Source organism: Phyllopteryx taeniolatus, chromosome 18 (genome assembly GCF_024500385.1).
Source record: "Phyllopteryx taeniolatus isolate TA_2022b chromosome 18, UOR_Ptae_1.2, whole genome shotgun sequence".
Classification (NCBI taxonomy): domain Eukaryota; kingdom Metazoa; phylum Chordata; class Actinopteri; order Syngnathiformes; family Syngnathidae; genus Phyllopteryx; species Phyllopteryx taeniolatus.
In genome coordinates this window covers 17,043,044-17,056,110 of record NC_084519.1, presented here as the reverse complement: position 1 = coordinate 17,056,110, position 13,067 = coordinate 17,043,044, and the positions used below count along the sequence as shown (strand labels likewise).

At 41.9% G+C, this 13,067-nt stretch overlaps 1 protein-coding gene across 2 annotated transcripts in view; it reads left to right on the top strand.

The window, feature by feature from the left end:
* bcl11bb (BCL11 transcription factor B b) overlaps positions 1–13,067 on the top strand; it is a 43,022-nt gene that overhangs the window by 13,638 nt on the left and 16,317 nt on the right. For both annotated transcript variants that reach the window (XM_061754184.1, XM_061754185.1), the window contains exon 2: positions 865–1,248. In XM_061754184.1, coding sequence (XP_061610168.1) covers positions 865–1,248 — 384 coding nt within the window. The remainder of the gene's footprint in view (positions 1–864; positions 1,249–13,067) is intronic.

The window sequence follows — 13,067 nt, the reverse complement described above, 5'->3', positions numbered from 1 at the left end:
TAAATAAATAAAAATGTCAACTGCAATTAAGATCTCGATTCAGATTTCAGGGTCTTGTAAGACGGCGAAATAAACACAGGAACAGCAGCGACACGGCGCATTGACGACAACGCCGACAGATTCGGAGACGGCAAATATTTTCCATAAATGAGAGGAGAGTTTGATTTTGTCGACTACAAGAATGTTTTGTGGCAAACGAGTTCACATTTTTCTTCTTCTTCTCGGTACGAGCGCTTAAGTTCAAAAAAAGAGGGACAATATTTGTTTTCTGTGCAGACAAGTTATTTTCGTTGTTTCATTGTTCATTCAAGTTATCAAAAAGTATCAGTAAAAATGGAAATATTCATGCGTCCTCTACTTTCGTACTGTCATACATTTCAGTCTCTACGTTTATACTTTTACTTAAAGTACAGGAGTAGAATCAATACTTTCACGAGAGCCTTTTTTTTTAATATATGCGCAGTGAACCCCCGCATATTTGCGGTCCAGCATTTGCAAATTCATCTGCTCGCAGAATTATTTTGTGAGTCTAGCCTCCATTATTTGTGGAAACACTCACTTTCTGTTTTTGAGCGAAGGACAAAGGCGTGTTGATACATTCTCTTTTGGTTTCATTTTGTGGCAAGAAAATGAGGTGAGGAGTTCCATTTAGTGCCTTGCCGCCATCTTGTGGCATCTATAGGCAACTACAAAACGTTATGACTGTAATTCCTTGCAGATTTTCGCCGTTCGCCACAAGGCTCTGTACCAATCCCCTGCAAATATTGGTCGTGAGCACTTTCGCTACCTTTGGTTTTTGCCGTGTTCGTGTCCTCGTCTCCCATCTTTAAAAATAACCCCGGTGCCGTCTTCTTTCCGCCGCAGCCGACGCCAATGACGCGGCGGCGAGATCCCCGTCGCCGGCCCCCTCCGCCGCCCTCCGGGGCACCGAGGAGCACGACCTGCTGACGTGCGGGCAGTGCCAGACCAACTTCCCTCTGGGCGACATCCTGGTCTTCATCGAGCACAAGCGCCGCTTGTGCCGCGGCCCCTCGCAGGGGGCGCCGGGCTCCTTCTCCGTCAAGCCCGGGGAGGCGGGCGGCGCTGCCAGCATCCCCATCTCCCCCCGGGGCCACGCCCTGGAGGTGGGCAGGGGTCCCCCCGTGCTGCCCGTGGAGGTGGGCGTGCAGGTGACGCCCGGCAGGGACGAGGACGTCCACAGGAGGCTGACTCCGGCCAAGGGGATCTGCCCCAAACAGGAGAAAGGAGGTATGAGGACACACATCGGCGCTTGGCCTTTTCTGTTACTGGAGACATTTTGCAAAACACATGCATGACGTTAGTGTTGCATAACCACTAATTATGAAGACATTTTTCACTTGAGGGACATTTTGACCGGTGCACATCAGAGAAAACATGCATGAGCACCTTCCCCCCCCATACACAGATACTTTTCTTTCTATGTTCCTGTGGCATAACTGTTGCTTGAAGACATTTTTGCCACTTTTAGGTGGCGTGTATGTGTGTGTGTGTGTGTGTGTGTGTGCGCGCACACCTGCAATTGTCTTCCGATGCTCACACGACACAGGCCTTGTGGTCATTTTGAATTCGAGAGACATTCCGACGTGTTGAAATCAGAAAAGCGCGAGGAGAGCTCCCGTCACGTGCACGCACGCGCGCGCGCAACCACACACATTGGCACTTGTGTGGCACAAACGTTGACATCACGCCGTTGGAACGAGGACATTTTGCTTTGCGGGGACCATTTGGACTGATGCACATCAGAAAACTGCTACGATATACTCCTTTTAAAAATAAATAAATAAATAAATGTGTGTGTGTGTCACCTGTGTGTGAAAGATAGCTGTGTTTAAAAGAATCCTTCTTATTTTGACTGTGGCCTTCAGGAAGGATTAATGTAGCTAAAGATGATTTCATTAGCCAGACTTGAGTGTGTATGTGTGTGTGTGTGTGTGTATTCTGTCACACACACACACACACACACACACACACAGAGAGGCCTGCGGGAGGTCTCGAGCTGAAACCAATCGTAAAGGGTGAGGAAGAAGGTGATAAGTAGGACACCCTCACCTCCCACGCTTCCTGAATGCACTTTCAATGAATCATCATTTAATATGGACTGTTTAATCGATGAAAATTCATCTTTGTGCGCGCTGAGGAGGGGATTAATAATCTGCTATCGGTGGGGGAGATTTTTTTCTGGGGGGGGGGGGGGGGGGGGCCCCCGCACAGTCACGTCGGCGATGGCCATCAGGGCGGGGATTACGTCTACGGGAGGTTCGACAATTTACCGTTTCCACGTCGGAAACAATTAGCACAGACGTGATGTCACACTCGTTACAGAACGAGGACGCTTAAAATGCGCTCTCATCAAATGAGTCACGCACGGCAGACATTTTGAATGTTTACCGCAAATGCGAGTCACACGAGAGATTTCATTCGGTTAAATACGTGGGGTCTTGAATCTCTTCCATCAAGATACTGTATTTCATTCTAATAAATGAATATTTTTCCAAACATTATATATATTTATGTATATATTCATTTCAAATTGAATAGAAATGTGATTGTATTTAATCTAATGGCAAATACATTGGTTTCAATTTGAATCCCCCCCAACGGGAAACTTCAAGTCAAACTGATCCCCAAAATATGACTGAAAAATTCATAAAGCTTCGTACACGACGTATTAGAGGTCACGGAAGGTCACGAAAAAAATACAAGCAGACGCCATCGTCAGTGTTCTTCTTCTTTTTTTTTGCAATTATTTTACATTTGGTGTGACACGTGGCAAAAAGCGCCGGTGTATTTTTCTTCAGGTTTGCACAAAACGGCTTCCTGTGAAAGATGGCCAGAACATTTTTAGACGACGCAGCCGTGCGCGCGCACGCGCGTGTGTGTGTGTGTGTGTGTGCGTGCGTGCGTGTGTGCGACAAACTCTTTTTTATGTTTATTTCACAAACAGCGTGTGACAGCTCCACAATGGACGTCACTTGTCACATTGAAAAAAACCCAAAAAACAAATGAACTGGCTCGTTCCCTGAAATCGTTTAATGAGCAACTTTCCGATTTGTCTTGTTATTTTTGGAAGCGCTACAATTAATTCATAAATGAATTCATAATGTTGGAAACAGAAATCAGTGTGATGCAAAGTCAAATGACAACAATACACATTGTTCAATGAACAGCTCTCTAACAGTGTCAATCAAAAATGAGCATGATTATAAACATTTGTGTATTGGCTCGCATTTGATTGTGTACCTACTGAAGTGGCCCGTCAGTGCGTATTTTTATTTTTGAATTTTTTTTTTTCACGTGTTCACTTTCAACATATTTGTCTCTCAACAACTTTTGTTCCACACTCGTACCATAGCAAGTTTGAAGTGACGTCTGATCATCTCCGCCAAGGAGGTTCACTTGTCATCGCCTTTTGTTTGCGGACAAGATTACGTAAAACAACAAACAAAAAAAACAAGAAAAAAACAACCTTGTTACCAGGAACGTTTGTGTGTCGGGGCGGGAAATGAATCATGGAAAGATTTTGTTCGAATTCGGTGCGACATTTTGATAAAGATGCTGATCAACATTCAATCGCAAGTGAATATTTTGTCTTGAATTAAAAGAGCAGCAATTCAGTGGGCGGGTTGGGGTGGTGTTGGGGGGGGGGGGGGGGGGGGCGCACCAACTCTTATGCGTGTGCGCAATCTCCAAGTACTTCTGAATCTGCATGAAACTTTTCTTCGAGTGTCTGTGTGGCGAATGGCGGTGCGCTGACTGTTGGGCAGGTAGAAGGGTGGTGCATTCAAAATTGCGCGGAGGACCCCCTTGTTTGCTGGCGTACGGACGAGGTGCGCAAGGGGTGCGCCTCTTAAAAAGGAAATTGTGGATCTGCGCGGCAGTCGTTTATTGTTAATTGTTGAATTGTCACCGCCTTCGATCCCTGAGAAAGTCTCGGCTCTGCATTTAACTTTTTTGTGCAATGGTGTTTGGGAAGGAAATGGGGGTGCGCCAACTCCATCAGGGGTGTAGAAGAGGGTGCGTGGTTTAACACCTTTAGGAAGACTGCTTTCATCTTCTCTCTCAGGTCCCGAAGAAATTCGGGAGGTGCACGAAACTTTGTTTTTTCGAGGGTGTGCTGGCTGAGACGGGGGCTCTATCGGAATGTTGAAGGTGGCGCGCGGCTTGAAGTGCTCAAGAATTAGTTATCAAAAAGTGCGGCAAAGATCACTTAAACTTCTCTATTAGCCGAAAATGTGCAGAGAATGCACAAACATAAATTGCTTATGATTCAGCGCCTTTTATTTTTCTGTAACATGTCAGAAAATCTGCAAAAAAAGATCATCGGTTTGCTTTCATGGAGGACTACAGAAATCGGAGAATATTTACTGCTGAGAGGCTCAAATGAAAGGATTTGTACAATTTGAAGTTAAACGAGGTCTCCAAACGATTCATCGATAATCCAAAATTGACGATTCATTTGACACTGGAGAACAATTTGAAAGGTTTTCTGCTGAGTTCGATTTTTATGATGAGTACAACTCAAATTGGCATACTGATTCGTTTTTTTTTTTTGTTTTTTTTTTTTTTGCACGTCAAGTTTTTTTCTCCACAACTTAGCTTTGGATTCCGCACCCAAAAATGTGTTCAAAACAGCTGTCAGAGTTTTCCATGAATCATTGCACCTCCGTTATGCGGTGTATTATAGTAATACGTTACACTGCGTCTGCACAACGGTGAATGAAAGGTTCAAAGCGGGCTCAAAACAGGCGCAGCGATCGTGCACAATATCCCTCACTAACTTTTGAAACCATAATGAGATGAATGAGCTGGGCTTTCTTATTCGTTGGAGAGTTGCAGTCATTTGGGGCAGAAGGTTGAAAAGATGGACTCAAATTAGGGCAAACTTTGGGAACAAAGAGGTCATAAAAAAAATGTGTGGGTGGTGGTATGCAGAGAGCGAAGATAGGCTTTTTTTTTTGTTGTTTTTTTTATCAGATAAACATGGACCGATGAATTCGCGTGATGAGGGGAGGGCCGATGAACTTTTAAGTCCACTTCACAGTTGCGGCTGTTCAAACATCGAAGTCGAGTGTTCGCATCTCACGCGACAAATTCGGCCCGTCTGCTGAGGTTGACAGCGTCGGCGGCAAACGTGCTAACCTTTGGCCCTTGCCGTCTTTTTTCCACCTGCTTTTTACAACATCCCGTCTGGTGCGGGCTGGTGATGCTATGCTAATATTACACACACACACACACACACACGTGTGTTTGTGTTTGTAAAGAATGAAGCGTGTCAGGATGTTACCAGAGGAGCGAGCTAAGAAGAGCCTGGCCCGGCTTTGAACCTCTTACCAGGACGGCCGCCGGCGCTCCCCCTCGGAATACTTTGAGGCGCGCCGTCACGTCGTGACAAGCGCGCGCAAACACACACAACACGTGTGCGTGCGCACACACACACGCGCGTAGTGTAAAAGAGATCACGGTGAATATTTCATGAAGACGCGGCGGTGACAGCGACATCCGCAAACATCTCTCTTTCCGCCTTTTCGTCCACTTGGCGTCGGCGGGCTGTCAAGTTTTTTCTGGTTTTGGAACGGAGGCGGCGCGGTAGTGGGGAGGCGGGCTGGGGCGACCCAATTACGCTGCCCGTACTGTTGGGCCCATCTGCGCCAATGTTGTATCAATAACAATTAGTGTTAGGAATGACTAATTAACCCATCGCTGTGGATACATCCCAGACGCATAAAGAGAGACAATGTAGAGGAATCTTTTTTTTGTTCTCAATAAAGTTTTACTCCCTTCACATTGGCATAAAGGAGGTCCACAGTTTGATTCCCCCTGGTTGCGTAGTCTAACATGTTGTTGGTAGACGAGGAAGCGGAACGCGGTTGAGGTCGCTACTGAGCGTTGCTGAGGTTTTCGGGGCTGCAGAAATTCGACAAAAAAAAACAATCGCAGAATCGGCGCCCGTGCATCATGGTTGCATGTAAACAAACAACTCCAGTTCCGTAACAACCCCTAGTTTATCCGATGACTGCACTATGAGATGTGAAAGCAAGAGTATCAATCCTCGATCAAAATACGATTGATATTTGATCCAAAGTCGTAAAGTGCTGCACTAGGTATCAAAACCAAAGCGTTACATGACTGCACTAGGAGAGGTCATATCACAGTAACAATATTTAATCAACAGTTCTAAATTACGGTACGATGAGATGCTATATCACAGAATGAATATTTTATGAAAAGTGCAAAATTACCAAACTATAAAATGCAATATCACGGTATTGACATTTCATCGCAAATGCTTGAATGAATGCACTATGAAATATGATCTCAAAGTAGCGATACACTGTGTGATAAAAATATGATTTACTGTACAATGAGATGTGATATCACAGTATCAATATTTGATCAGCAGTGCTAAGACATATGATATCAATATTTGATTCAAATATTTTTGCTATTTGATCCCAAGTGCTAAATCACTCCACCAGGAGACATAATAAATATCATGTCGTCCAAATTGGATCAAAAGTTCAAAATGACTGCACTGCGAGATATGATATCACATCATTGATAAGGGGCCCTAATTGATATTTGATTGCGTGTTAAAATAAGCCGAAAGTAAAAAATGACTTTCGGCCAAAGAGGTCAAATGTTGACTGTGATTCCCCTCGCCCCTTTCCTTCCTTCTTTCCTTCTTTCTTTCTTTCTTTCTTTCTTTCTTTCTTTGTTGTTTTTTTTGTGTGTGTGTGTGTGCGTGTGCCCCACCACCCAGTGCTCCTTTAATCACCTGGCTTGCTCTCATTTGCATATTAAATAGGCTTTAATCACGAAAAGCAATCAGCCTTTTTGCATATTCATACCTTCCCCTGCGCGCCCGCTTCCTTGTCTCGCTCCACTGCCGAGCGGCCTCGCAATCACAAGGTGGCCGCACGCACGCACGCACGCACGCACCCACGCACGCACACACTTCCAAATAACTTCACATGCTACTTATGTATTATCTCGATGAGCGAGAGCGAGCGAGGGAAGCAAGGGGGTGTTAGATTAAAAAAAAAAAAAAAAAAGATGGCGAGACTGATCCCTGATTTGAGCGGCGAATATTTGTACGGAGGCTCAAGGAAAAGCTCATTTGCATAATGACTTTGTAGTTTTGCATTAATCACATTTGCATATGAAATGCGTTAATTACTCCCAATGATTTTTTTTTTTTTTTTTTACCCTTCAGCCCCTCCCCGAAAAAAACAAATAAAAATTAAAAAAAAACTTCATTTTGATGTCCAAGCTCACGGGTTGGGATTCGGGGTGAACATGGTGCCACTTGTGTGTCTGTGTGTGTGTGTGTGTGTGAGTGTGTTTACGAAATCAAGTGTTTTGAAAGCATGCCAGCGCATCCATCTTACGTCTGCTGCAAGGCATGTGTGTGTCTATTTTGGTTTTCTCTCTCAGTGTGTGCGTGTGTGTGTGTGTGTGCGTGCGCGTGTGTGTGTCTCAGTGGGGAGCGCAGAGAGTACGCTGCTCCCATTTTAAGCATTTTTTTTTCACAAGTAACACCAACTTGTTTATGATTCCGACCTCCCTCTAATGCCTTTTTTGTAGCTACAAATGTGGAGGACTTTGTGTGTGTGCGTGCGTGTGCGTGTGTGTGTGTGTCCCGTGCTGTCAAGCGGCAGATTAAATAAGAAAAACATGTTCAATCGGAATGCATGCATTACATATGGGGCGTGCGCGTGATTCGGGGATGTTTTGACCTCCTTGAGGACGACGTGGCGCACGCGTAAACAGGAAGTAAACACCACTAAGGCCGCACACGCACAAACTCGGACGGCAACATGGGAATCGTGTCAAAGTCGGCCTGGATATCGTTTTCGAGGTTTGATTTAACAGGGCCGGCGATCGGGAGCGACGAGGACGTATTAGGGCCACGCGTAAAATAATAACAACCGTACAAGAAGATAGTCGGATATACATCAAAAACTGAACATTTGGGAAAGATAGTGATTACCTCGAGGACAATTTTGTAATATCACGTCAATAAAGTACAGCGGACCCCCACTATTCCACAAAATATTGATTGATACTCCCTTAGAATGGCCATGAAAAACAAAAAGAATTGCAAAGGAAACGTGAATAAGCGGGGGATCGCGTCAGAAGCGGGGGATCGCCTCAGAAGCGGGATCGCGTCAGAAGCGGGATCGCGTCAGAAGCGGGGGATCGCCTCAGAAGCGGGATCGCGTCAGAAGCAGGGGTTTCAGCAAATAACCGAATGTTTTGAAAAATAAAATCCAAATGTTAGGGGAATTTTCCAAGTTGTAATATTATGAGAGAAAATCTTTTAAATGTTATGTTCAAAAAAAAAAGTCGTACAATTCAGTGTCTCTGTTTAGGAGCGTGGGAATTTTGACATTCAGTAAACACTGGCTGGCCACTGAGTCAGTCATACGTTTTGGGGAATTCAACTGATAACACAAAAGATTTCATTTCCCCAAATTAAAGTTGTAATTTCACGAGATTCTTTTTTTTTTTACTTTTTAAGAAAATTGTAATTTTAGGAGAATTTTACAAGATGAAGTCGTAATCCAAATTCGCAGTCGTCAGCTCTCGCGTGAGGCCCCAAAACGGCAGCGGTCCGACCCTCAGACGAGACCACCCTCGGGGGACGTCTGCTTCGTGTGTGTGTGTGTGTGGTCATGTCGGTCTACGAGGCTGCACGTGAACCCACACCCACCCGCTACAGGTGAAATTCCGCCATCTTAAATAGTTTTACCGCAATTTGAGCTCCCGTGCGCTTTAAACACATTTCAACTTATTAAAAGACACTTTTTTTTAAGCGGCTGTTCTCACTCTCTCGCTGTAACGAAAAGGGAGATTGTTGTATAACATCACTTTGAGGAAACTGGAAAAAGACTCCGTCGCTTGCACAGTTCTCCAAATAAGAGGCAAGGTGTGCTTACTTCAAGCTGTTTATTATTCACTCCCAGTTAAAGTCTACTGTAAAACCGACGCATAGAACAAAAGAGAATTGAGCATTGTAAAATTTCGTCTAATGTAAGTGCACTAGCTTAACGCCAATCTACAATGTGAAATGCCACAGATGGGCAAACAGAAATTAGCATAGATGTTACGGTAATTATAAACCTTCAAAAAAAAAGTGCTTCTTTAACAAACGAACACATGAAACAAAAACGAATCAAACATTGTCGATTTAAACAAAATGTTCTACCCAACAATGTCATTTCACTAGCTTAATGCTAACATATAACGCGAAACACCATAGATGGGTGAATGGAAATGAGCACATACTGTATGTTAGGGGGGATTAGAAACGTTCAAACAGCTGCCACATGAATACACACACAGAGCAGCAACCCATACAAACGGAACATACAACAAAACTCGCATTCTCTCCGCTCTGTGGGGGACAACAAGCCGTCTGTACTCTTCTTCCTGCTTTCAATTACGCTGCATGTCTTCCAGTACGGCTCAGGGCTGCCTGACACGTTGTGGCACAATGCGGTACTACACGGTACTCGGAATTTGGACTGTAAATACCCATAAAAATCATTGCGCTAAAAAAATCTGTGAGACAACAGGGGCGCGAACAATGAACCGCGATATAAACGGTACATTAACGCATTGTGGAAAAATGCACGCTGGAATACGCTGACAAGACACACGCACACACACACACACGCACACACACACAAGTTAAGGAGTCCCACATGAAGGCATCAAACGCAGCACAAGCAGCTTTATGGCACTCATATGGCAGCAGATTTGATATTTTCCTACAACAGCGGGGAAATAAAAGTGGCCACTAATTTGGAGTGTGAGCGCCACCGCTAACTTGCAGCATGTGCCGCGCGCTCCAGATGTGTGCGTGCGCTCTCTGCTCCCAAAAAAAAAAAAAAAACTGGACTTAAGTGAAGCAAATTAGCTGAATATTACACCCGGAAAAAAAACGTAGGATTATTACGCTTTTTCAAATGATTATTTTTAACGAGAAAAAAAAAATACAATAGTCGCAATTCTCAAAGAATTTACAAAGATAAAGTTGTAATAGGAGAGCATTTCATGCAGATGAAGTCATTTTAGGCTGGACTGAAGAACGGTTACATGAAAAAACTATTTTACGAAAAAGGTTTTCAATTTCCATAACTCAAGCTACAATTTTCAGAGAATTATACAAGCAAAATGCTGTCACTGTATGATAATCAAGTGCTGATATTATAGAAGAGTTTTAAGGTTTTAATTTATTTATTTTGTTTAGGGAAACAAATACGATACAAAGTTGTAATCTGTAATTTTCCATAAAAAGTTGTGATTTTTACCACACTCAAATTGTAACATAACAAAAAACATAATTTTAGAAAAAGAATATGATTTATTTTTATGAGAAAAAAAAAATCACAAATTCAGAAGAATTCTTTCAAGATAAAGTTGTACTATTACAAGGTTAATGTAATTTTATTAGAATAAAGTCATTTAGAGAAAGTCACAATTTTACCAAACTGAAATCCCAACTTTTACAAAAAAGTAATATTTTTACAGGAAAAAAGGTTTTGAAATTCCAAGAATAAAGTCAGAATTTTCTAAAAATGTACTTGTGTGAATTTATTTTTAATCAAGCAAAAAAAAAATTAAAAAAATCTGGAAAAAAGGTATTTAAAAATCCAAGAACAACAATATTTCATCTTTCCGGAAACAATTTTAATAGAATTTAAAGTTGTAATATTCCGAGAATAATAATGTAACATTTGGAGAGAAAAATGTCTGGGATTTTTCTGCATGATGTGTGAAAATTCATTTTTGATTTTACAAGGAAAAAAAAAGCAAATTTCTTTTGAAAAAAAGGTTTTAATACTCGGAGATTAAAGTCACAATTTAGGAATATTTTACATAAATTAAATTGTAAGAAATGGAGAAAAAAAAGTTATGTTTTTAAGAAGGGCAAATCTAGGGAAAAATACTATACTTTTATGAGAAAAAAAGATGTAATACTGTGCCGAAAAAGAGCATTTTAATAGAATATCACAAAATAGTTATAATCTGTGATTATTTTTTAATATGAAGTTTATTTAGTTTATTTTACATTCAGAAGAAAACAATATTTGTAAAAAGACATTTTGAGAATTTTACAAATAATCCTGCGTGTGTGCTTGGCTTTGCCTTCATCCTTTTTTCATGCTGCATTTATGCCCCCCCCCCCCCCCCCCCCCCCAACTACCATCATACCCCCCCCACCCCCCCAAGTGATGCAAAAACGCAAGATGACGGTAAATGCGCAAATATCGGAGTGGGGGAAATCCCGGTTCTGATATTTGGTTCAGAGCACGTCCGAATGTAAAGCAAGGTGGGCGAAGTCAAAGTCTTGTAAATTTGACACGCCGCAGAGAAGCGTGTCAATTTTGAATGATTTACGTATCTAAAATCAGGCCATTCTATCAGCACGCTGTGGGCGTGTCCGCTCAACTGTCAATCAAATACCATTGCTACGACCTGGAAAAAGGGACGCTACTTCATCTCGTATGTAGTATGTTTAAGCAGCAAAAATATATCCACTTACAACCTGGAATATATCCCACTGGGTAGTCACGGGTCGCTTCCACGTCGCAACAACGAGGCGCTCTAAAGCAGCCATGCCAACCCGCAGAGTGGCTGTTAGGGCAAACGAAGGCGCTCAAGTTCTTCTATAGTGGCGGAAGAGCGACTCATGCTGGACTCCAAAGTGCATCACATGGCGCTGTTTTTGCCATGTCTCCCCATCCCCCCGCCCCCCCCCCAAAAAATATATATATAAAAAAATAAATAAATCAGGACAACTGAAATGACCAAAAAAAGTGTTACTCCACAACTGAGTACTACATAGTCCTCAGTCTTCGTCCGTTTAGAGCAATTACATTCCAACATGTATAATATATTTAGAAACCAATCTCTAAATTCACTTTACAGGGTCTTTAAGTCAACGATGACCTACAGCGACACCGTTAAACCTCCACAGTCCAAATGCTCCTAAAATTAGACTTTTAATGGACCCAGTAGACCGTGGACCTCTGCCAAGACAGACACACTCACACACACACACACACACACACACACACACACACACCCTACATACTGTAGGCCTGGATTTTTGTAATGTTTTAATATCAAACCACAGTCATTTTGCATGGTTATTAATTAAGTTAATTGTTGATTGCATTTTAATTGTAGTTAATGACATTTTGACAAGAAACATGAATATTTCTAAGAATATACGAAGGGAGAATTTTACAGGAGAAATATATATATATACTGTATATTAGATATACTTATTAAAATTAAGTTATTGTAAAATCATGCCTTTGCCTCATAATACAAGTTTTTACTTGCAATGATGCCAACATTATCTTTTCAAATGATCCTGAATTGGGACAGAATATATATATATAAATAAAAGAAAAGGAAAAAAAGTAATATTTTTTACTAAGGGGGTAATATTTTGGGGAAATAGTTGCAATATCAATGTCAACATTTTACGAATATTAAAAATATATTTTTAATATTTAGAAGGATTTTATTTTTTTATGGGGAATAAAGTTGCACCATTTGGAGGAAAAAAGATCTAATTTAATGAAAAAGCTATAAAAAAAAAAGGGGAAAGAAAGAAGTGCATATTAAATTGACTTATTTGAGAATAAAAAGCAGCAGCTCCTTTTTTTTTGTTGTGGCTGCAAGCGCTGCTAAAATTTATGAGGGCGGGCAGAAATGATTAGGCATATCTGGGAAATATTAAAGCCCTAAAACTATTTGCGTGTTTTCTATATTTTCCTTTGGGGTAAGGGAGGGGGGGGTAAAAGGACTTTGGGTGGAGGTTATTTAAATAAATAAAAGGATTATGAGGACAATTTGACTGCTGGCTTTCTTTATTCATTAGAAATGTAAATCTGTTTTTTATTAGCCAGCTCTATGACTTAACGGTGGAACAACACAACATGTGTCGTGTCATGCCACGTCCTGCCTGCCTAACCTAACTTGTCAAACTTTTTCACATTGAAGAGGAAAAAAAAACAAAAAAACAT